Raw genomic sequence first — 24,889 nt, forward strand, 5'->3', positions numbered from 1 at the left:
ATACATAGTATGTTGTTTGATGGTAGCACTAAGCAGTAAATTTAGGAGCCGGCAGCAAGAGGAAGGAAAAACAGTGACACATAATGAACCTGTTGGGCACAAATTCAAAATGTGTATGTGTCATTTAAGAAATCAGACATGAATTTACCAGAGAACAAGCAATATCAAGCCTAAAGACCACATTGACATATTTTCCATATAACTACTTATAGAATATTTTCCATAAAATCCTGGAGGCTTCAAAACTGCTATAAGCTGAACAATAGCTTTTGGTTTTAAAGCTATGTAACAACATTCTCATTCAAAATGTTTTGGCTAGGAATTAATTTGCTACTGATTTATCATGTTTTACATTTAGATTCCAAGATAAAAACAGAGTGGAAGAAATTACTTCTACAAAATACTGTTCAATCATTGTCTTTTTTATTTTAATTAAGAACAGTTATAATTAAGTAAACATAGGAATTAAATTTGTGCTTTTAATTTACAGAAGGCCAGATTAAAGTACCATTAAAAACTCTTGTACTTTTATTTCAGTGGGAATTTACTCAATGCCTTAAACTTGTACCTAATCTTTCAGCTGAAGAATCAGTAACAGTAAATTCAAAGCAACAGCCATCTGACATTCAAGAAGAGGTTGTAGGTCATATTCAATACATGATTTTGCTTCATGATGAATATATGGTGATGTTTTGTCATTCCTCACAGAAAACAATAAAAAACCTCTACAGTTGACATGTAGGACCAGGAAATATTGTCGTATGAAAGTAGGGGAGTATTATGAAAGAAAGCAGTCAGTTCTCTTAAAGAAATCACTGTAACCATCTGCTCAGAAATGATACCTAAATGATTTATCAGTTCCTTTTTTTCATGCTTATCTGTGCATTCCATGATTAGCCTGCATAATTTTAAAGTGCTAGAATTTCTGTAAATTCTTCCATCTCATTTTCTGTTCTCTGCCTGGTTTTTAATAGTACTAAAAGGTTGAATATGCAGATTTGTCTTTATTATTCCTAAGTGTCATGAAAAAAGACAGCTGAGCAGAAGAAACAACTCCTCCAAGCAAAGACAAACCTCAGACAAACTTGGAAGTGTGGGCTCAGGTATCATACATGCCACAGAATCGACACCCAAGAAAGGTCTAGCTGTAGAAAACTGTTTCAGTTGGCTGGAAATCCATTCATTCATTTCTGGTATCCATGTTGTAATCTCATTCTCTTTGGGCATAACTTGTTCTTCCCAGTTGAACCTGATTTCAGTGTTAAATGCTGTGCTGAATGTGGTACTGGGTGCATCTGTGGTATTACACCCAGAAGATGAACTGCTGTATAGTTTAAAGCAGCACCTGTAATGATGCTGGTGCAGTAAGAGGAGATGGGTAGCAACTCAAAGTATGTTAAACGGTCAATCAGGATTTTTTAGGTCATGATAAGATTCAAAGATGGGCAGATAGTCTTGACCTATATGGCACAGGGAACAAACAGGCAATGTGAAAAGGATGCACCAGACCACCTGCAATGCTCAGTATCAGAGAACAGTCAAACTCACCTGTCCTCTCCCTAGGTAAACTGGTTCCATTTAGTAATTCAGTAACAGGACAATTATAGCACCCCATGTAGTGTGCAAATGACCTGCTGAGACTTTGTTCAGATATGCAGTTTATCAGTTTGCATATATGAAAAGTGCCTATTCTCTTAGTGTCAGTATGATTTATACATGTGTACTTAGCTGCATTAACAATATCCCACAAGGCTAACACTGATTTCCCCAACAACCTTCAACACTAAAGCCAGGCAGTCATTCACTCACTCCTTTTAAGATTATAAGCAATTGTATTGCTGGAAGATATTTAAGTATATCAAGACAGCCTCAGGAACAAACAGTTCCAAATCCTTTCCTCTCCTCCCACCTCTAAAAGCCCAACACAGCCAAAACACAATTCTTCCCCGACAGCTCTGCTGAAGAACAAGGAGTAGCTGTAATAAATGATGAAAACATTGGCAGATTCCTTGTTACATGAGCGGGAAAAAATTAATCACTTACAAGTTTATGTGTATAATAGAGCAATTGAAGGAAAAAATAGGAGCTCCTTAGCTGGGAGCCCCTCCTGACGTACTGGGAAGCAAGAGGGACAAGTCTACTTCCAGACAAAGTGTCAATGCTTTAGCTACAGTGAATATCCATTTTTTAGAAATGGCTGCACCAAGCAAACACAAGCAAGAAGAAGTTGTTGTCTTTGTCAAAGTGCTCCTGAGATGACAATGGCCCTTGGTCCATGGTGCTAAAATAGTCATAATAGTTTCTACCAGCAAAAGATATTCTTGATTTTACAGGTTTTGGATCAAGCCCTGAATCACTCAAAAGACCTTAATTCAGCTTTTGCAGAGCTATTCTCAAATAAAATAATGTGACTTCAAATCAAACCAGAACCTTTTGAACACAGCGTGACTTTGTGGATGTTTACATATTTCTATAACAGAAGTTCACCTTCACTATAATCTGTGACTCAAGACTTCAGAGTCGGGAAAGAATATAGTAAATTCCCTACAGAGATATTAATGTTCATAGTATACAATCTATTTGTCAATGTATTGTTTCTGTTGTCAAATCACACTCATTATAGTCTCAGTGTAGATTTGCAAATGTAAGCTGCCCACATGATAGGCTTCAAACACTTATCTGAGTAATTTTGACTGAACTACTCAAATGACTCTACTTCCACATGTGTCTGTGTGAAAGCTGACAGGATGAGCACGTGTATTTTTACGATGTGAGTTGTCTGTGATGTGATGAAGACGTTGAATAAAGCCAGTAATTAACACAGCAATTAAAATATAAAACTCGAGTCAGCATTTTGATGCTGTTCCCGACTCTCTCCCTGACTTGCTTTATTATTTCGTGCAAGTAAGTTGGCCCGATTTCGCAAATACCTTTACTTAAGCAAAGTACCACAAACAACTGTATGCAGGGTAATACAGCTTTATTTGCTTATATTACCAAAACCCGGCGCTTTTAAAGTTTCTGTGACTACGCACGCTGCTATGATCAACAGAATTATTCTGCCAGCGTGGTGTTACAATCCAAGGAGTTTAACAGCGCATTTAAGTAGTAGCAGTTAGTACGAACCACTCCCCACGCAAAAGCACCAGTTCATAACAGGAGAACGAAAAGGAAGGCAGAAAGATTGCAATTCCCACCCAGAGCAATTCCTCCCAACTGCTTTGCCTCTGTTGCTCTCTTTGACTCAAACTCTGTCTCTCAGCCGCTAATACTCACGAACAATTTCCTTTTCCTACCGGCGCCTGAACGCCCACTGCGGTGCTGAGCAGCCCCAGCGGGAAAACACACCAGAGGATGAAAGGGCGGAAAGAGAAAGAGAACTCGGGGCCTCAGGGTACCCCTGCCCGTCCCCGTGACACGGACCCTGCCAGACGCCGGCAGGAGCCGTGTGTCCGTCTGTCCTGCATTCCCAGCGGGAGCCGCGCTCTCCGCTCCCTGCCGGAGCCTTCCGAGCAGCAGCCGAACGAGACAGCGAGCCCGAGCCGCGCCGGAGGCATCGGGCTGCGAGGAAGCGACACGCTGGAAGCGGATTCCCCCCTCGAGCCTCCGGCAGAGCCGTGAGGGGGACGGGAAGCCGCCGGAGAGGCTCCGCCGAAGGTGCTGCCCAGGAGAGCCGCACGCGCCACGGCGACACGCGGCGTTCCTCAGCCGCTACTGCGGGGAGGATGAGCCAGCTCTAGCCAACACAACTCCCTCCCCCGCGCTGCCGCCGTGCCAAGGCGCCAGCCATGTTCCCGCATCGCCCCCACCTCGGGCGCCGGGAAGGAGAGGGGGAAGGCGAAGGAAGGCGGGGAGGCGGCGCCGGGACTCCCGCCCCGCCGGGGCCGCGCCGCCGCCCCCTCCCACCTGCCCGCGCCCCGCGAGCGCCCCCGCCCCGCCCGCCGCGCTCGCGGCGCCAACTCGGCCGCTCATTGGCCGCGCCGCCCGCCCGTCAGCGCCGCTCCCGCAGGGTTGAGGGGGCGGGGCCGCGCCGCGCTGTCAGCGGCGCGCGGGGAGGGCGCGGCGGCGGGGCAGAGCTGGGGGCGGCGGGGTGAGAAGAGCTTAAGAGGTGCTGCTCTGGCCGCTCTGGTTTTTTTTCCCCGGGCTTTTGCACACAGTTTTGGCCGTTCCCTCAGGTTTTCTGCAGAGATTTACCTGTCGGTAACCACACACCCACACCAGGCTGCTCGGGCTCATTTTCCGCAGAGGCCGAACGCTCGGTCCAGCGGAGCGGGAGCAGACCCCGGCGGCCCGGGGCTCCCTCAGCGACCGCGCTCCGCCTCGCCCGCCGGTGCCGCTCCCGCAGCGCCATGGATCACCAGCCCAAGTTCTTCGAGAACCTCTCGGGCGCCGGGAAGGCCATCGGGGTGCTGACCAGCGGCGGCGATGCCCAAGGTAGCGGCTCACGCCGTTTACTCCGGGAGCACGGGGACGACGAGGAGAAGGAACCGAGGGGGAAGGAGAACGCGGGGGAGCTGCGGGCACGGTGGGGAGTGGGGCCAGCAGCAGGAGAGGGCGAGGAGCCCCCTGGGCAGGAAGGAAGGGCCTCCCTGGCTGCCAGGGCGCCCATGCGGGAGGCTGGGGAAACAGCGTGGGCTGCTTCAGGGCTGGTGTCGGGAAGCCACGGTGCGGCACATGGAGGGAGTGGAGAGAGGGCTTTGGGAGCGGTTCACACAGGATTGCAGTAGTGCTCGGGTTCCTCTTTCCATGCTGGCCTTCGACCCGGCTTTCCTACTAAGCGCATTTAAAAGATAAATAATTTTTGCACGGCCTGGGCGCTTGAGGTTCAAACATCCTCTCACCTCTTCCCCTCTCCCTTCCTCTCCACGTTTCCTCTGCCCCAGGCTGGGCAAAGGAGAGGGTAGGAACGCTGCAGTAACTTGCACTACCAAGATGTCTCGTTCCCTCGAGAGGTGGTGGGGTGAGGAGGGATGGCTGATGCGAGCGGGGGAGGAGGAGGTCGTGCCGCCCTGCACGGCGGGTGGGAGGCTTGGCTGCGCTGCTGGGGCTCTGCCAGCCCTCGCCTCATCTGCTTTTCCTTCGTTTTGGCACCAGCAGCACGTTTATGTTCCTACCCGTGGTTTAGAACGCTCGGATCGTGGTTTACTTTCCCCCCGTAGGAGTATGTTAGAAACGTGTCTCGCCTTCTTAAATCTCTTCAGGGTAGAGGAAGTCGTAGCTACTACAGGACAGGGGGAACAAAAGACCTGCAGACATTAAGAGGGATGGGAAAGAAAAGAGGCTTGATCACAATATTCCTAGTCAAGAATCCATTTTTTTCTACACTTTCCTACCAGAATATCGTAATGGATCCTTTCCAACTCGGCATATTCTGTGATTCTATGGTAATAGTTTAAGTTTCAGTTAATTAAGATTTCAAACACGCAGTGCTCCGTGCTGTTCGAGGACTCTTGCTCTGCTTATACGAGGAGAGTTGTTCAGTGATAATTGCTTTTAGCACCTTCTCTTAATTTTAAGTTGTTTTACTTTTTTTTATCACCGGGACTGTCTCGAGAGTACTTTCACTTAAAGAAGAAGCGGCACTCATTCGCGTTTGTGAAGAGAATGGGGGTGGGAGCCTCTCCTTCCGTTCTGCGTGAGCTCGGGGGTTTAGGGACCATTGTCTCCCCAGATTTTACACGGGGACGTGCCGGGACGAGCCCGCGGCCGAGGCAGCCTCCCCTCTCCTCTTACCGGGTTTCCCGGCGCGTCCACGCGGTGGTAGCTTGCATGGACCAGTGTCTCCGCGCTCCCTCCCTCCCTCCGCCGGTGCGTACGTGATCCGCTGCGAGTCGCTGCAGATTCCGCCTCTTTGCGTCATCTGGGCTGGGAGAAGCATCCTCCCTCCCCCTGCCCGCAGGAATAACGGGGAGCCCCCGGGTTTACCTAGGATTATGCGAAACTCTAATCGGGATGAAAGGGATTTGTTGCCAGCGAGGAGGAAGATGTTGCGGTTCTGGAGAGAAAACCAAATCGATGCGTTTAAATGGCTTCTCTTTTACCCCTCGGTGGGGCTACACTTGTTCAAGTTTTATCCAGTTTGCCCTCAGTGACATCAATTTCACTGCTAAATTATTCTAGGAGGAACTGAAAATCAGAGCATCTCTGTCTTAATGGTCTGATGGCCAAATCGCCATTTTAATTTAAAAGTGTGGTAGGGCACAGCCTGAAGCAGCAGTAGCGTGCTCAGCAAGAGGCTGAGCCCTGCAACTTGCTTCCGCGTGGCTGGAGATTATATAATGCAGCAGCAGATGCATCTCCTTTTATAAAGTACTAATCTTCACCGGCCACTCTGTGAATTAAGGCATTTGAAGGACTTGCAGAATGCACGGGTAACATCTAGACTTTACAGCTGGCAGATTGCCACAGAAGCACGGAGGGTTCCAAACTAACAGCCTGTGAAAGTTACTGTCTAAGGAGTGAGGTTGTCACAAAGACCAAAAAAAGTAATCGGGATGCTTTCCAAGCTGTTTCATTGGCAACCTTGTTGTCCTAACTTTGAAGAACAAGGAAATAACCTTCCCAGCATTTTAGAACTTGATCAATTTCACCTGAATCACACAACACAGTGTGTGACCATAACCCTTACTATATTGGTAGCAGCAGAGTTGTGTAAAATAAGCAGCCTCAAGTCAGTTTGAAGGTTAGGAGTTAAACAAGGGACAGAATGAGTCATGCCCTGGCAAGGTCATTTGCCCTTTGGAGGACAGAGTGTAAATGTGTGAGAGAAGTAAAGTCCTGAAGTACACGAAGAAGGAAGTATGTTGCTGTTCCTGCTATTTGAAAAGAATCTGTTCAAGCAAAGTGTAGGTGAGGCAAAGCTACTGACTCAGAAGTAGGCAAAAAAGTTCAAGTATTAGGAATAAACTTCCAGTTTTGTTTTGTTTTAGATTTGTCAGACACTAAAAGTCTTCAAAGTATCTGTAATCCAAACTAAACTCACAAGCAATTGAGTAAAAAAAACACCTGTTAAACACAAAATCTTAATAGGTGCCAGTATTTAGATTGGACTGTAAGTCTGAGCATAGAATAAAATATACATTAAATTATTTTAAGATTAAATTAAGCCCTTTGCTGTTATTTGTATTTCTAATAATTTAAAAGTAGAGTTATGTAAATTACACAAGGCTTTCTATTTATAGGGCATGTTATGTTTTCAGTTACTTCCCTGCATTGGTGCTACTTCCTTGAAAGTTTCATTTTTCTTTTTTGTTTTTCTACCTGTAGAATTTTAAAGACTATAGAATGTATATGTGTCATACTGGACTTTTTTTCTTTGTGGAGTTAAAGAATTATCAATGATCTGTTTCACAGGAAAAAAAAATCTTTAGTACACTTATAATTTGTGTAAGTATTAAACTTGACAGTCTACCACTTCAGCTAACCAGCTGTTAAATTGTGAACTAAAAATGTACTTTCCACTGTAATCAGAAGTACCTTGAGAGGCAAAAGAAGTTCTGACAATCAATTCTTAATATTTATGGGTTGGTTCAGTTTCAGAATTATTTCTAAATTGTACTGGTTGCAGCTCAGGAAGGTGGTTTAATAAATGGGTTTAATAAGTCACACTTCTCACTTTGTGGGATTCTCTGGCCATTCTGCTTCAGGTCATGAAGTACGCTGGTTGAATTTTCTGTGGTTCCAGTGGCTGCCACAGACAGTTCTGACCAGCATAGGTCACTGATGTTCACACAGCCTATTCCGGGACCGTGGTAGGTACGGCTCGGCGGCAGGAAGCGCCGTGGGGAAGCCACTGACAGAAGGTGATTGTGCGCTCCTGGGGAAGGATGTGTTTGTGGCTGTGGAGCTGCTGCCCAGCCAACTGACTCGAGGTCATTGTCTTTGGATAGGACCATGTTGTTTTTCAGATAAACTCAAAGATTCGGTATTGAGGAGGACAGCATAGGTAAGGGATGTAATGGTCTGGAATATCATAGCCCATCCTGCTGAAGTAAAGAGCTGCATGTCCCTATGTTCAAAGCATTCCAGGCTTCCCAAAAACCAAACCAAAGCCAAGCCAAAGTTCCAAGGAATAGTTGGTAGTGTAGATATATGGCTCTTGTCCTGGTGACATAGATTGGAAGAAGAAATCTTGGCACTGAACAAATGAAAAAGCTCAACTCCTTCAGCAAATACTGGGTTTAAAAACAGCTTAAAAAGAACCCTAAAGAAGCCTTTTGGATTCCAGAGTTTTGGAATACTACTGACGATGACTGTGGAAGCAAAGATTTACGTATTTCTGCTCTTGAAGCATTGCAGGCTGAGGAACATCATAGGACATATTTAATATAGTAGTGTAAATGTATTGATTTTGTCCAGGTGACAGAATTTCTTTTTCCACTATAAGCTTCTCAACTAATACAGTAAAATAAATAAATATTTTTTAAAAAATCACAAACTAAAACAACCCACACTCTTAATGTCATCCAAATTAGGGTTTATTTGTTAACACTTGCATAATTTGAACATAGTCACAAGGAATTTTTGAATTCTAGCCTTCCAAAAGGCACTTTTTCCAGCTAAGAATAATGCATGCAAAAAGACATGTATATGAAATACATATATATGTGTCTATAAATAAAAGAAGTACTATTTGTATGTAAAATTAAAATTAGTTATTAATGGATGAGTGTAACTATTTCAATGCATTTAGTATTTTTGAGATGCTGCTTCTATAATTAGTGAATTCAATGATCTTAGTCTCCTAAGATTTTTATTTTAATTTTTAAGAAGGAGGTATGTTTGCCATCTAGATGTTCTGTAATTGTATATATTCATGCAGTAGAATGTTCTGATCTAATACAGTTGATGTTGAAGAAAATATTACACAATTTTCCTGAGGTGTCTAGAATAACTACTGTGATTATAGGCAATAAAACCTGTAATGTAATTAAAAGTAAATGGAACAAATTCAAGTTGTATTTTTATTGATTTGTTCGTTCTTATATTTGACTGCTTCTTTTTTGATGAATATAGGCTCTTAGTGACATAACCATTTACATACCTGAATAAAGTCTTCCTGTGTGGTAATGTTTAGACATTTTCCTTAGTGATTTTTTTGCTATATAGTCTTTTAATCTGAATCTTTATTCAGGGTAGCACTGAAACGTATGTGCTAAGTCATTAAGCCTGTGTTAAAGCCAATGTTTATCTTTAAAATTGGTGATACTTAAGTATTTCTTGATGCTTGTCCAAGACGCATAGTTTCGATTTTGCTTTTGAATGGTTTATGTTACAGTTATTTATTTAAAGGATGTCTAGCTGACTAAAGCAAGGCAAACTTGGCTTAAACACAAACTCATGTAGAACCTCTTCTGTTGTAGTGGTGCATATGTACATGAACCAGGATGTAGGCACAAGAGAGGGATACTCTTTTGGAGGCAGAGAGAGCCTCTGAAATATTTTAAAGATTTCTGCAGTACTGTTTGTAACCCTGTTTTGAAAACCAACTGTTCCTTTTAAGGACAATTGAATAAACAAGATCAAGGAAAAGAAATTATCAACTTCTAAATTAATTTGGATGTTATGTAAAGTCCTGAAAGTAGTTGCATTTCACTTAATCTTTGCTGAGTCCAGAAGAGCAAAATAAGTATTTCCCATCTTTCCAAGGCTTTAATGCAAAAGCAAATAGTAATTCAGAAACATTTTAAATAATTCTTATATTATTAAAAAAAAATACTGGTTTTACTTGTGGCTTTCTTTTGAAGCTGCTATTATAATCGTGTATGTTTATCAAACTGCATTTATCATTCAGGACCAAATCCACAGTTAACCTGCTAAATCTCTGTTAAAGTAATAGGCATGAGTAATGACGTTTCATGGTTATTACAGTAATTCACAAATACTTTTGTAAGACTCCACAAATAATGAAATTTTATTAGACAGTCCTACAGAGGCTTCATAATTTTTTTGTTTTTTTCTTGAATTACTGCAATTTAGACAGCCAAGTTGTAGAAGTCTAAAGCTGCAATGTGTTAACTGCATTTTGTAGGTATCAAATTGTGATATCCTTTAGTCCTTAGCCCTTCTGAAATGTAAGCCAGGAGGTTGCCAGTAGACAATGAACTATTTTATCTATATACTATACTTCCTTTTTATCTATAAGGAAATAAAATATCCAACATGAAATAACAATAAAATGTAGGTTACATAAACTTATAAAGATGCAGTGGTAGTACTGGGAAGGTGCTGTCTGTCTGTAATCTGTGGGATTACAGATTTTTTTTTTCCTGGGTTTTTGCCTTTTCATGGAGCAGGCAAATTGAATTTTTCATGCAAGAAACATGGAAACTGAAAGGTATTCACTAAAGTATATGGCTGTATTAAGGATTTATATACAAACTTTCCACAAACAAACCAAACAAGAGCAATCGCCCTCCAAAAAAAAAAAAAAAAACCCAAATGCCAAAACAGAACTGCCAAAAAACCTCTGTACCAAGCAGCAACAACAAAAAAACCTCCCACACAACATGTGCTTTAATAGAAGCAAGCTGTGGGCTTTGGTGAAAGGAGTACCTTGTGCTGAGTGTTCCTGTTTGTGGAAAATGGCAATGCTGTGATGAGCTGTCAGTTTGTTAAAATTAAAGGTCTCTGTCTGTGAGGGGTGTTAATTTTGTTATGAAAACTGTTTCACCGAGGAGATAACTTTGCTCTGTTTGGTCTGAGATTTATCATGCTAACTTTATTTTCATTACAGGCTGTCAGATGAGATTCTGTTTTTCTTTGGCATCATCCAGTTCTTTGTCTAAAGCTGTGCTTTTAGCTGTCTTGGCATTTGAAAGCTTTTTCCAGCTATGCCACAAGGCCGACTCTGGCTGAAAGAATTCTTGCTACTATTTCCTAAAACAGAATTTATGTGAAAACACTGTTACTTTTGATTTCTGTCTTAAGTGTGACATCTACACAAACAGCAAAATTAGCTTTTTGGTTTTGGCAAACTTAATTTTTTTGTTTCACGTTGAGCAATTTCAGGGATTTTCTGGTGTGTTCATAAATAATGAATCTTTGAGTATAACTCAGCCTGATTCTTCAGACAGGTTGACTTTGACAGCTCAATATTTTTTACAGTAAAGGTAGATACTGTAGGATTAGATCTTTGTGACTTGCTGTGTTGTTTTGTATTCTAGTTACCAGCTTTTTATATCTGCAGAGAGGTGAACACTTAACACCTATGTTGAGCAGCAGAGCTTACCTGCTATTTGGCTGTTTTGGTATTAAATGCAGCAGATTTGGAGAATTGGTGCTTAGTACTTTGGTTTGTTCCCTTCTTGCATCCGTTTTTTACTGATGTGCCAAGACTATCAGTGTAGCCTATTTCTATCTTCATGCTTTGTGTGATCTCTTGTATCTGTTTTAGTGGTATGTAAGCAATTAGTTGATTAGTTCTGGAAAGTTCCTGAATAATGGGTAAGATAATGCAGTATCTGAAGGGATGAATTATGAGAGAAATTAATTTGACCTGTGTAGAGGGACCAGTGGAACTTCCACTGTTGTTCAGGAGGTTGAGTGTTTGACCATGGGACTTAAATGGAAGATTTTCCAGGATTATATTTTGTCATATGTCTTGTGAGCGGGGAATTCCAATCAGAGCTTGCATTTTTTGGGAGCAAAGTGGTGTTTAATCGCTTTTCTGTCAAATGAGTCAATGTAGTATTATTTATGTTAATTTACTGTCTTTTTAAATGACCACCTGTCCAGATCAACTTTGGCTCTGCTCCCCACAAAAATGCTGTATATATACCTGTGTTATTTTGGAAATTCCAGAAAAACTGTTCAAATATAATTTCTCATTCAAAGAATGAGAAGAAGCTAAATTCGAAGAAGCTAAATTTTAGCTTGCTGAATGTTTTGCCTTTCAAACTGGAAACTAACCATTATTGCAAAATTAATTTACTTCATTGTTCAGTAGCTGTAACTTCTACAATGCTATTTTGCAGTCAGCAGCAATTTAATCTCTGATTAACACACACTGGCATTCACATAATTATTGTAACAAAGAATAGTTCTGAACCCTTCATGCTCATGGGTTGCTTGCACTGTCATTAAGCAAATTTCTGTTTTAATGGATGCTGGTCATTGTCTTTCTTTAGGAATGAATTAATGTTCCCTTTATTTTCTAGACACAATACTTTTGCTGTACAGAAAGTGCTGGATGACTGTAACAATGTGATTTTGCTTTTTCTTCCCAGGTATGAATGCTGCTGTGCGCGCAGTAGTACGCATGGGAATCTATGTAAACGCCAAAGTCTATTTTATTTATGAGGTTAGTTTTTGTTTCATTCATTCTCTATTTTGTCTTCTGACTAAACTTGAGTTTTTGTAGAAATACCATGGCAAGTAAATGGTATAAATTAAAAAATATTGTAGGTGTCATTCCTTTTCATTGTGTTTTATTTTAGTACTTTTTATTTTTATGGAAATTTATGTCTCACAAGGTGTATTCTTAAACTATGTAATTTAAAAGTTATTTCTTAAATATATGGAATTGTTTGTGTGCACCAAAGACTTGAAAGCAGTTGTCACCCTGCAGTGAGCTACATATCTGTACACTTGTTGGATGTTTGGCCCCTCTTACTGTACTTTATAAGTATTTGTTAATATAGTTTAAACTGTTTAAATTGTTAATCCATTGACTCCATTTTCCTAGAGTATGGATGTATCCTCACCCTCACTTCACAGATTGCACAGCTTGGTTTTGATCAAGAGTGCTGTGGCACTGATGCCATCTTGCCTGGTTTATAAGTTGCAACTGAAGAAACTCAACCAACAAACAAAAAAAAAAAAAAAAGCCACATCAAAAACTTGACCCTCATTGTCTGTCCTGACATCAGAATTTTGTGATTGAAATTTGTAACTGTATGTGCAGAAAAATTGTAAATTTCTGTAGCGATTATGCAATAAGAAAAAAAGATGGGACAAGTTTAATGTCAATGCCGAGGTGATGCTCCTTGTATTTGTCTTCCTGGAAGGCTGCTGTAGTTAGCCTTCTTTGTAAAGGATGCTTTCAGTTTTTATACAATTTTTGTAGATTAAACAATACAGTAAATACATTGATTCTGTTCCCACTGGAATTCCTGTACAGCTCAGTAGTAGTTTGAGGTTATTACAAATCATAATAATTTTATATGAAAGAAAGCTTGATAGGTCCCCAGTAAAGTCTAACTTTAATATAAAAGTATGGAGTACTAGAATTCATAGAAGTGCTTAGAAAATGCTTTCATTTTAGTTTTGTGCAAGGCAAATACAGAATTTATCTTTAAAAAGTATCTGTTTATCCATTTTTTTCCCTGTCTGCTTATTCCTATAGCTCATTTACTAATGAGATGCAAAATATATTGAAATGCAAATTAGCAGAGGACTGTGCTCCAAAATTCTTTCCTACTACTGTGCTGGAGCAAGTTGCTCTGAATACTTAGTGTGTGCTAATTACATGGCCAATCTCTGGAATTCCTTCAGTGTTCAGCTGTTTTGCAGGCTCACTGAAATGGGTCAGATACTTCTCTGGAAGTACAGAGGATGTTTTGAACAACTTTAAGGCCAGAACTTGGATTTGAATTTATTTTTTAATTAAGCTTAAGTCAAGAATTACCATATTTTTTCACCTTTTAAACATACTTGGTAAAGAGTGATACATTTCAAGACAAATTTGAATATTTGTTTTTTTCTGAATTGGACTTATCAAAATAGTGCTATTTAAGTTAGGATGTTCCTGTGTTTGGTAGAGTTGGCCATTGTGAAGTCACAGATAATTCTGAATGGAAAGTGATTGTAAAAAAATTAGACAATGTTGGGAATTTTCAGTTTCCCATATAAATTGTCCTTATGTCTTCAATGTAACAGCTGAGTCTGTGAGGAAATCCACATTTCATTGCAAGTATGGGCTCTGAAAAAGATCTTGCTTCTAGATTAGTCCATTCAGTTCTGTATTTTGTACAGTGCCAAAGATTAAGCTTTGTTCTTCTCTGGCTGGTGATAATTGAAATATGATGTCAGTTTTCCTTCACAATGCCTACAAGTACTTCAGGGAAACAGAGTTGCAAGCATTGAAATGAAACAGCTGTTTAATTTTACCCCTTTGAAATGGGAAAAAGATGAAAGTGACAAATGTAATAGAAGGTAAAAATCTTCTTCTGATACTTGTCACTAATGTTCCCTGTTCCAAGCCTTTGTGTGATGTATAAAGAGGAGATGTATTTTTGGGTATAGTTTGAGTTATTTAATGCTTTTAGTAAGGTGTTCCTTCTGAGTTGCAGTTTATTGAATGTGACTTGAGTGTGTTAAGCAAAGAGGATAGTGTACCTTAAGCCTATATTTTGAGCATTTTAACACGTAGGTCAGGATAAAATGATATTTGTATTGAAGCTGCTCTGAAATAATGAAGGAAAAACCTGAAGTGATCATATCCAAAAGAAGAAAAAAAGTATTCTTATTTGGATCCAAAAATTGAGTTATAGTCTCAGCCTTTTCAAGCTTACTTTGCTGTACTCATCGTGTGCTTTATTTTTCCTGTAGCTATGTCTGTCATAAGAACTTTTTTTTCACTGAAAAACCACCTGTTTTCTACAGTTGTGGCCAGCACTAGTTCCATATTCTGAGTAAAAAAGTAACTCTGTTTTCCTAACTCCATTTTTCTTCATCTTATTATGAGAGATTACTAAGGTAAATGAATTAAAATTGATAATGAATCAGATCTAAGTAATTTTCTAGCCTTTTTAAAATTGGTTTTATAAAAACCCAAAGAAAGAAACAGTTACATACTGGAATTCATGGCCTATTTGGGCTCCCAAGTTCCAAAAGGAAAAAGAGTAAACTCATGTGAAAATGAAAACTAGAAGTTAATTTATATAAAAGCTATTATTTGTTATATATAATTTTCTAGTTTATATAAAACCTGTGAATTTATAACTATAAAATTAAAAAAAACCCTGTATATCTTAATTCACTGAAGTTAGCTCATTTCAAAATTTTGCTATTAATTGCAAATCACAGTTTTGTATTTTTTAATATGTTATTTTAGTCTGTAGTTATCCTTCTTGACTGTCATCTCATTATTCCTCAAATCTACTCCAATCTGAATTAAAATTTGAATACCCATGGATTAATTTCACTCCTGCTTTAAAAATCTAGGAGCTGGAATTATGTGTAGAGTATCAGGCTGTTCTAGGGGGCTAGTTTAATTTTTTTTTTCACTAATCAGAAGCTATTGAAGTCAGGTTGATTTTTGTTTTGTCTTGTTTTTCCTTTTTAATTGAGAATGGAAAGAAAAAGTGATGCCTCTCATTTATGGCAGCTCAATTTTAGAAACTTGAGGTCTTAAATATTTATACAAATAACCTGCCCTTTTTCCAGGATTGAAGCACATAGTTCCCAGTGGATGCGTGCTCTTGCTACTAAGCTATGGAGCTTTTAGATTCTTCATCTTGATTAAGAGTCTTTTTCTCAAGAGGCCGGCATTGGGAGTGCAATGGTACGGCAGTCATGGATTTCTGTGAGGCAAACTTCATGTGTGTTCTGTGGTGGTTTGTGCACTCAGTGGCAGTATTATTTTATGTTGTTGAGCAATGGCTGAGAATTCTCAGTAAGTAAATTCATGTCACTGATAAAGCTCCAAATGTCTCGCATGTAACACATCAGAAGATGGCTTGTTCTTTTTCAAAAGCTTTTGTCTTCAGAGTTCAGGCTGGAAGCCATGATTGCTTCTTCCACGCTCTCCTGGAGTTGCAGTGTGTGTGAATGTACCCTGTGAACATGGGACTCACAAAGATTTCTTCTTGTTCTTTGAGTATTTAGATTTTGGGTGCATGAAGGATTAAACATAAAATGGTGCTGATCTCCACAAACTGTGCTTGCAGTATTTTTGACTGTTCATTTTTTCTATTCTTGCCCCACAGTTTTACTATCTCAGTACCCAAGCTCCTATATTTTTAGGATCTAAGTAAGAATTTACTTTTTTTTCATGTAAATTGACAGATTCCCACCCTCATATTAAGGTCTATAGTCACACCTGCCAGTGATTTTCGGTAACCATACAATTGGAACAGTGACAGTGGTAAACCTTCAAACATACATTGTCCAGTCCTCATCAGTGTTTACATAAATAAAACAATAAATGAAAATTATCATCATTAATGCTTCAGTTGTAATTAGTAATTCATTTTTCCTCCAATAGCTTTTCTAGAAAGTTGTTTTAATTCTATAGCTTGCATCTTCTAATGGTGTGGAAAACAAAGTGACAGTTCTATCTACCTTATTCAGAGGTAGCATACACATACTTGCCAGACAACTGAATTAGGAAAACTTCATGTAACGGTTCAAACAGATCATGATTCCAAAGGTTCCCCGCCCTTACCTTGTAGTGGGAGGAATTGTTAATACATCCTCAGTTCTCAGTTGTCTGCATAGATATGGACTCCTGGCCAAAATGCATAAAGTCCTTCTATTTCAAAGAAACATGGTGCAGGAATGGGTCATAGCTCATCCTTAGCCTAGCTATGAGGTGGTTCATGTCTTAAGCTACTATTTTCTCTCTTTGCTTTTTTCTGTGTTTTAGATTTGTTAATCTGAAAATTGGGAATTCTATCAGTCTTATTTATGTATATATTTCTTATATGTAATACTTCTTTGGATGCACTTTTGTTTTTCCTCTCAAGTTAAAATGGAAGGTGAATGACTTGAGCACACATGAACTGTATATATTTTTGTCAGCTCTCAGTGCAGCTTACTGTAGTCAGTGTTACAAACTGAATTAAGATGCAACATCACACTATTTATTGCCAGTGGATCTCTTGAGTTATTGTAGTTGTCAATAGAAATACTTAGAGGAAAACCTTTTACTTCATTAGTGAATGATATAAGGAACATCGAATTCTATGTTAAAAAAAAAGCAAACAAGCAAAGCTGGTGATGAATGAACTTAGTAATTTATTAGCCATCATCAAGTTTAGTTGTATCTACTGTAATGTTTCTTTCTGAGGATCTTTGCACTTTATCTGAGGGAGAATTTTTAAATTGATATGTAGATTAAGCATTATTCCTTTTCCACTTTGCTCTAATTTTGAACGAATTGTGTAAATAATGGCTTAGCTCTTCAAGTCATTGTGTGTGTACATTAACATACAAATAGTATGTCCTGTATGTAGGGGCCCTCAAGGGAACTGGGAAGATCACCAGGAACTGTAATGATGGGACAAGGAGTAATAGGGTCAAACTGAAAGAGTGGAAATGTAGATTAGCTATATGGAGGGAATTCTTCACTGTGAGAGTGGTGAATCACTGGAGCAGGTTTCCCAGAGAAGATGTGGATGCCCCAACCCTGGCAGTGTTCCAGGCCAGGTTGGATGGGGCATTGAGCAGCCTGATCTAGTGGGAGATGTCCCTGCTGATGGCTGGGGAACTGGAAGTTGATGATCTTTTAAAGTCCCATTCAACCCACGACATTCTGTGTGTATACATTAGATCATGTCAACGTTATCTGGAGAGTGTACAAGATATTGAAAAGGTCTTTTGGATGGCAGAAATTAGACACATAAGCAGTTTTCCATCTGGATGTTTTTTGATCATATTGTCTCTAAATTATTCAGTCAAGCCTCACTGAGAAAAAACTTTCATGCATTCCCCTTGGAATCTGTACGGGAATCCTAAAAAGCCTAATTGAGTAACTTGTACTTTTGCTGTGTCCAGGTTGTCTTTACATTCTTATTTTCTCGTGCTGGTGAGGACTCAAAGTTTGACATAAAAAATCATATATATTATATGAATACTAAGCCACTTTAGGCTTAGTATGTTTCCAAGTTACTGCTTATTGAGTAAATTCTGCATATACTCTGAATTGTGTAAAATTAAGTTTTTTCAGTTTATAATATCAGTTTTGCTGTTTTCTGAACTCCCTTCTTTTTCTAGTTCCTAACTTAATGAAAAAACTTCACAGAGAAAAAATGTTAACTAATTGTTCCTTGGTTTGGGGAATATGTACAACTAATCTAAAAATGGAGACATAACCATTGTCATGGTTATTTTTCTTTAGTAGTTTTCTGTTTATTTTCTTTAACATGTTGTGCTTTTTCCCTGTGGATTTAAATAGATGTCAAAAAGTTGAGTGGTAATTCCAGATATATTCTGTTGTCTGTCAGTTATGGTTTTCCAAACTTAGGACTTGACTGCTTTTTCTCTTCTCTCTCCCTCTCCCTCCCCCCCTCCCCTCCCCCTCCCCTTCCCTATTTTTGGTTTGTTTTTTTTTTGTCTTAATCAATGTTCACAATATCATCTAATGGAAAAGAATCTGTAATTGCCATTTTGATAGTATTTTTGTAGAGAGGTAATTAAAAAAAGCCAGGCAAAACCCTTTAGCTGCTTGCTGGATATTTTTCCTTCTTTCAGATAAGTGTACTTCTTTTCATATTACAGCATGCAGTGGTTTTGGAAGACCACTTAAGGTATTAGGAATTTCTTAAATACATCACTAAAAATTGTATTTCTTTCCTATTAAATGTCTTTTACTTATTGTGTGACTGCCTCAAAAAAAAAAAGAAAAAAGGTTGTGTCATCTGATTTCTTGTTCTTTCATGAAAAGATTATGGGTATTGCTCTTTATCTTGTTTTGCTTATTACCAGCACTGTGGGGGGAAATGTACAATGTGTTACAAAGATTTCCTAAGTTCATGGCCCCAGGCTGAGGTCATATTTTTAAGGAACATATTTTATAATGCATTTCAAAGTTCTTTGTAGATTTTTGAAAAAAAAAAAGAATATTTATTCTTCAAGAAGCAGCACATTACCATTTTAGTTTTATAGCTGTGTAATCTCTGTAAAGTATTACCTTATCTTGATGTTGTTTTTGGAACTGATCCTTTAGGAAGAGGGTTTGTTTTGCTTCCCCCCCCCCTCCATAAAACAAGCAGTGATACCTTCTTGAATATTGTTTTATTTAAATTGAGTATGTTTTTATTCAGTGTTTTTAATTAAAGTTGTATTAAAGTGCACAAAGTGAGTATTACTGTAGTGGAAATTTGATATAGTTTTTAAAATCAGACTTATGAAATACTTTCCCTTTTACAGGGTTACCAGGGAATGGTTGATGGAGGTGATAATATTGTAGAAGTTTCATGGGAAAGTGTTTCGAGTATCCTGCAAGTGGTAAGTGCTAAGGGGTGAGAGTGGGACACAAAACCTCTTTATTCAAACAGAAGAGCCAAAATTCTAGATCCAGGCAACCCCTGGATTTATATATTTGGACTGTGTGTGATGACTGAGTGACCAGTCATACCACTTCCAGCCAAGCCTGATTTCTACAGTGTCGATGGCTGACACTTGCTAAAGATCGTGGTGTAGTCTTGAATTTGGACCCCAGAAATAATCTTGAAAACCTTTATTATAGATTTGCAATGTCACATGTCATTAGCCTCCTAAAGCCATACTGGCAAGTCTATATTTAATAAAAAAGACATTATAGGGCCAAAACTTGAAAGAGCTGTGTTTTGTAAGGCAAATAATTTCTTTCGAAACCCTGTTGGCTTTTGTGTAAGTGGATTTAGAATTATAGTAACGGATGTAATTACAGTGCAATTCTGCAGAGCTCAGATACTGCCAATGACTTAGTACATTTTTATTACAACATTCTGCAGTGTGGCCATTTGGATCTCCTCAGCTTTTGCTCAGCATGGTAATGTTGTTACCTCTTCCAGAGCAGGTGCTGTGTTTGGCGAAGAGGCCTTACTGCTTGCCAAGCTTTCTGAAAACTACCTCCACATGAAGCGTGGGTTTCTTTGGAGGCTTTTTGTAAAGCTAATGAACATAAAATAGTTAGCAGAGACAATTTTTTTTTTTTAAACCAATGCCCTGGGGTACTGTGAGGTATTTTGTCCCTTGTGTTTGGTTGTTTTTCTTCTTTTTTTCCTCCATGTCTATCTTGCAGAATATGTAAGCAGAATCATGAAATATATCAAGTTGACAGGGAACCATAAGGATCATTGAGGCCCAGAACTAAACATTATGACTAAGAGCATCATCCAGATGCATCTTACGATGACAGGAAAATTGAGTTCTCTTGGCCAAGCCACACAGGAGCATAGGCAGGAGCAGGATATAGGCTCCTGTACGTGTGTAGTGTAAAAGAAAAACATCTTTCTGAGCTTTATTGCTGGTAATTCAACAGACCAACAATAAATGTCAGCATGTATCTTACAGAATGTGTTTATTTATTTTGATGAGAAAGGTTTTGCAGCCTATTGTGTATTTCTGTTCATTCAGAACAAGTAGCACTTTGTTTCAAGTACAGTTTCTTTTCCTGTTGCAGCTGTTTTCTTCTAAGTATGAAAAGACCTAGTTTTAGAGACATTTTTTAGTTCTGATTGTTTGTTTTTTTTTTTTTTTTAGCATCTCTGTGTGTACACATTTACCTTTTTTCCTGGAGACAGCTGAATTCTGTTCCACTTTCTTTTTTCTTTGCACTAGTAGCTACGCAACACAGATGACAAACTAGCCTGAGATCTGAAACATCTATTGATAGGATAAATTGTGTTAGTACAACCACTGCAGATTTGAAGTTCAAATTTAGATGGATGTGACAGATTTACTACAAGTTAAAGTGAAGGGAATATTTATGCAGAAGTGATGCACTCATCTCCAGATTTGCCTGCAGGAAAAAAAAGTAGTTTTTTCGGTCTTAATTGATACTACTTTTTACTGTTACAATAAATAAGGCAAAAGTTAAACTTCTTGAGTGACTGAACAACCTAAACACAGAAGACATGTAAATGATGTGTGTCCAGCAAGGCACCCAGCAGTTTTCAGTTATAGGGCAGTTCAGTTATTTTTAAAAATGACCACCACCATTTCCAAAAGAAGCTTTTTAATTCATATTAATAAATGCAACAGATAATCAATAAAACAGAAAATGTAGCATTAGTCTGATTTATAAGGAATTAAAGGCAGTTACTTCCATAATTCTGTGGAATGACAATGGATGCTGATTTTGAATTTCAGGGATACATTTTTTCTCTTATTGTCTATGTATCTTGTGATATTAGGGGGAAAAATACCACACTGATTTTTTATGTAATTACTTAACTAGTTAATATATCACTTTTACTCTTGCCATTAAATATAAGTAACAACCTATTTATTTTAATACTGCTAAAATGAATGTGATGTAATTTAACATTTTCCTTCCAGAATAGCTCTTTATCAGTCATTTTTGAGTGGATTTTTTTGGTTTTCCCTTGTGTGTGTATGTATTTGTTCTTGAACATAAATTCCCACAGGTTTGATAATCTGTTTGTCATTACCTTACCTCACCGTAAATTAAAAGACGGAGGTTATACTACAAAACTCCTCATTGATCCATCTTAGAAATGTACAGTAAAATACTGGATCATTAACTAAAAGTGCTGCTCTTCCCTCTTCTAGGGAGGCACCGTGATCGGCAGCGCGCGCTGCAAATCCTTCCGCACGCGCGAGGGCCGCCTGCAGGCTGCCTTCAACCTGGTGCAGAGAGGCATCACCAACCTCTGCGTGATCGGCGGCGACGGCAGCTTGACCGGCGCCAACCTCTTCCGGGAGGAGTGGAGCGGGCTGCTGGAAGAGCTGGCACAGAAAGGTGAGTGTGCCTTCAGGCCCCCTAGACTTCCCCTAACTGTAGGTGTGCAGACTGTATCCAGAGGGTGCATCTAAAGTTTAAAAATCAGATGCGTTCATTCTAGGAAATTATGTGGTTCTTCATAAAATAATACCTTTTGGTTTCTGTACATCCGCTTGTATGTGTCATAAAGGTTCAAAAAAGGCCAAATGGGCAACAGTCTTTGTGGCTTTTGTCCTCTATTATGAATCATTTTCAGCATTTGAATCTCTTATCTTTTTCTTGAAAAGCCCTATGCCCCCATATCCAATCTGAGGTGGTAATTCCTTTCCTACAACAAGCTACACATTTGTATGTTACTAAATTATGATGCTTTCCTTCCTGTACGTCACTATTTGTTTAATATCAGAACATTAGGTGGCTGTTGATAGAAGTACAGCCAGCCCAGTAGTTGCCTTTGATAGCATCCAGGAGAATGTTTAGGGAAGAGTAAAGAATAAAATAATGGTGTGTTGATGCTATATGTTACTCATAATACATAAAAACTCTGATAGGTTCCATCCATTTCTGTCTTTGGAGCTTCCTGAACCAGATGATGTTAGCAGTCCTTAATGAATTTCTCTTCCATAAATGTATACAGTCTACTTGAAAGCATACAGAGTTTTGCTGAAAACATTGTGTAGCAAGGAGTTCTGCAGCTTCACTCAATAATGAAGATTGTGAAGAATCTTCCTCTGTTTATTTTGATACTGCTGGCTTCTAGATCATTTGATGTCCATAGTTTCTGTGCTAGAATAAACCATTAATGATCAATCCTGCTTCATCTCTGCATGCCACTTGAGATTTTGCAGCTGTCTTATTTTCCCTTCATCATCTCTTTTTCTAGATGGAAGAACCCTAGTTTGCTTAGTTGTTCCTTATATGTAAGTTCTATATCTTTGATCATCTTTGTTGCCCTTCTCTGAACCTTTTCCAGTTCTACCCTGTTTTGAGGTGGGGAGGACCACAACTGCACCCAGTATTCAAGATGAGGGCAAACCATGGATCTACACAGTAGTATAATGATCTTTGTTTTGTTCTCTATTCTTTTCTTAATATTTTCTAATATTTTGATTTTTTTTACTGCTATTGAGCATTGAAGCTGATTTATTAATGAAAACAGCATTATTATATTATGCTGGAAATAGTGTTGTTTTGTTTGTGATGTTAAGGTACATTTTTTTTCATGTGTCTTAGTTTACATTTATCTGCAATGAATTCCATCTGATACTTTACTGCTCACTGTGTCTTGCTAGTCTTCATTTCTTCTCAAACACTCCATACGTTTAGATCCCAAATAATTCAGTTTGATCAGTAAACTTTGGCACTTTGCTGCTCATTCCCTTTTCCAGGTTATTGCTGAGTGTGTTGAACAGCGCAGATCCCTGTAGAACTCCATTGGTTACCTTCCTAAGATACAAGAATTTGTGTTTACCACTGCCTTCTGCCTCTAATTTTTTACCCTCTGTTTCACATTATTTACTCTATGAAAAGCCTTCTGTCTTATACAGTGTCTGCTTAGTTTCCTCAAAATCCTTTGGCAAATGACTTTGTCAATGGTTTTTTAGAAATCTAAGTAGAATATGTCAACCAGATATTAAGTCACATTTGGAACTCTAGAAGAGGTTTGTAATGCATGGTATACATTCATAGAAAACATTTTGATTCTTCTTCACAATGTTATATATATCTTCATGGACATTTTTATATTTTTCATTATGGTTTCTGCTGTTTTTCTGTAATGTAGACATTAAACACACTGATACATAGTTCTTGAATCTCATATTAAAAATTTGGCATTATATTTACTACCATCCCATCCACAGATACTAAGGTAGTTTTAAGTGCTTAAGCAGCTAAGGTATTTTCATCCTTGAGATCCTTTAGAACTCTTGGATGATGCAGCATTTTCATTGCTGTCTTGGGAGACACCGCTAAGATATAGAATAGGAGCTTTTCTGTTCTGTTTGCTTATTAATAATGAAATCAGAGCCTTTCAGTGTTGCAAAAGAGAAGTCTTCAAAAGGTGGATGCTGGTTTCTAACTGTTTACATATGCCCATAATACCATTCTAACTGTTTACCATATGCCCAATTTGCATCCTTTTGCTTCTTTATTGCATGTTATACACTGAGACTACAGTTTGAATTATACTGTTTTAATTTGAAACCATAAATTCTAAGGTTGGTTACAAAACTTGATAATTATTTGACACTTTGAGATGGACTGAAAAGCTCTTATTTCCTTCCTTACTGTAAGGAGTTCTGTTCAGGATTCTTTTGTTTGGATGTTTGATTGGCTTTTGTTTGTAGTTTTGACTAACCTGTTACCTAAAATATCTAAACATAATTTAATGTTTGGATATGTTTAGTTTTTAAAAGTAGAGCACCCAAGCAATACATCTATTTTTTTTTTTAATAGTCTTATAGTTCTTTCTCTGAATACTTCTTTCCAGGAAAGATTGATGCAGAGGCTGTTAAGAAATATGCTTACCTTAACATTGTGGGAATGGTTGGATCCATAGACAATGACTTCTGTGGCACTGATATGACCATAGGTACTGACTCAGCTCTGCATAGAATAATTGAAGTTGTGGATGCCATCATGACCACTGCTCAGAGGTAAATTGAGCATATTATAGAGACTGATAACAAATACACACATTTGTTTAAGTTCATTTTAAGTAGTGTTTAGGTAGGTGGGGAAATAAAATTTCTTTTTGACTGCATATTCCAAATGTCTTGGTTTCTTTTTTTCCTTAGTAACTGCTTTTTCATCATTCCTGTCATGGCAACACTTCAAGTATGCAATCATAGAGACTGCATCAGCCTTAGGGGCAGGCTTGGTTGGTTTAATGTTTTTAGTCTTTTTCAGATGTAGTCTGTTAGAGAAGATCCAGACAGACCATGAGTAGTCCAAAAATAGCATCTGTCTTATATAAGCTTTATTTCAGTAAGAATTAAGCAATTAAATGATTTTTTTAAAATACAGCTATACCATTACAGTTCTTAACTGTAAGTCTGCATCATTTACATTTCCAGTAAAGGTTATCTTCTCTCATAGCTGCCCATACATGTTTTACAAGAAAGTAGTGAAAATGAATAATGCATTGGAAGATACTTAATTTTAAATAGATTATTTAATATGCCAATGATTTTGTTCTCCTAATGTTTTTCTGTTTTGCTAAGGAATTCAGAGTTCAGTAACCATAGTAAACACAAGGTGTTTCATGATACTAGG

At 38.6% G+C, this 24,889-nt stretch overlaps 1 protein-coding gene across 3 annotated transcripts in view; it reads left to right on the top strand.

Moving 5' to 3' along the window:
- The first annotated feature begins 4,089 nt into the window (after positions 1-4,089).
- The window catches only part of PFKP (phosphofructokinase, platelet), a 42,452-nt gene continuing 21,652 nt past the window's right edge, over positions 4,090-24,889 (top strand). For all 3 annotated transcript variants that reach the window (XM_053941497.1, XM_053941480.1, XM_053941487.1), the window contains exons 1-5: positions 4,090-4,434; positions 12,228-12,301; positions 19,093-19,170; positions 21,442-21,631; positions 24,105-24,270. In XM_053941497.1, the coding sequence (XP_053797472.1) occupies positions 4,350-4,434; positions 12,228-12,301; positions 19,093-19,170; positions 21,442-21,631; positions 24,105-24,270 (593 nt within the window). In that variant the 5' untranslated portion in view covers positions 4,090-4,349. The remainder of the gene's footprint in view (positions 4,435-12,227; positions 12,302-19,092; positions 19,171-21,441; positions 21,632-24,104; positions 24,271-24,889) is intronic.

This window comes from Vidua chalybeata, chromosome 1 (assembly GCF_026979565.1).
Source record: "Vidua chalybeata isolate OUT-0048 chromosome 1, bVidCha1 merged haplotype, whole genome shotgun sequence".
Classification (NCBI taxonomy): domain Eukaryota; kingdom Metazoa; phylum Chordata; class Aves; order Passeriformes; family Viduidae; genus Vidua; species Vidua chalybeata.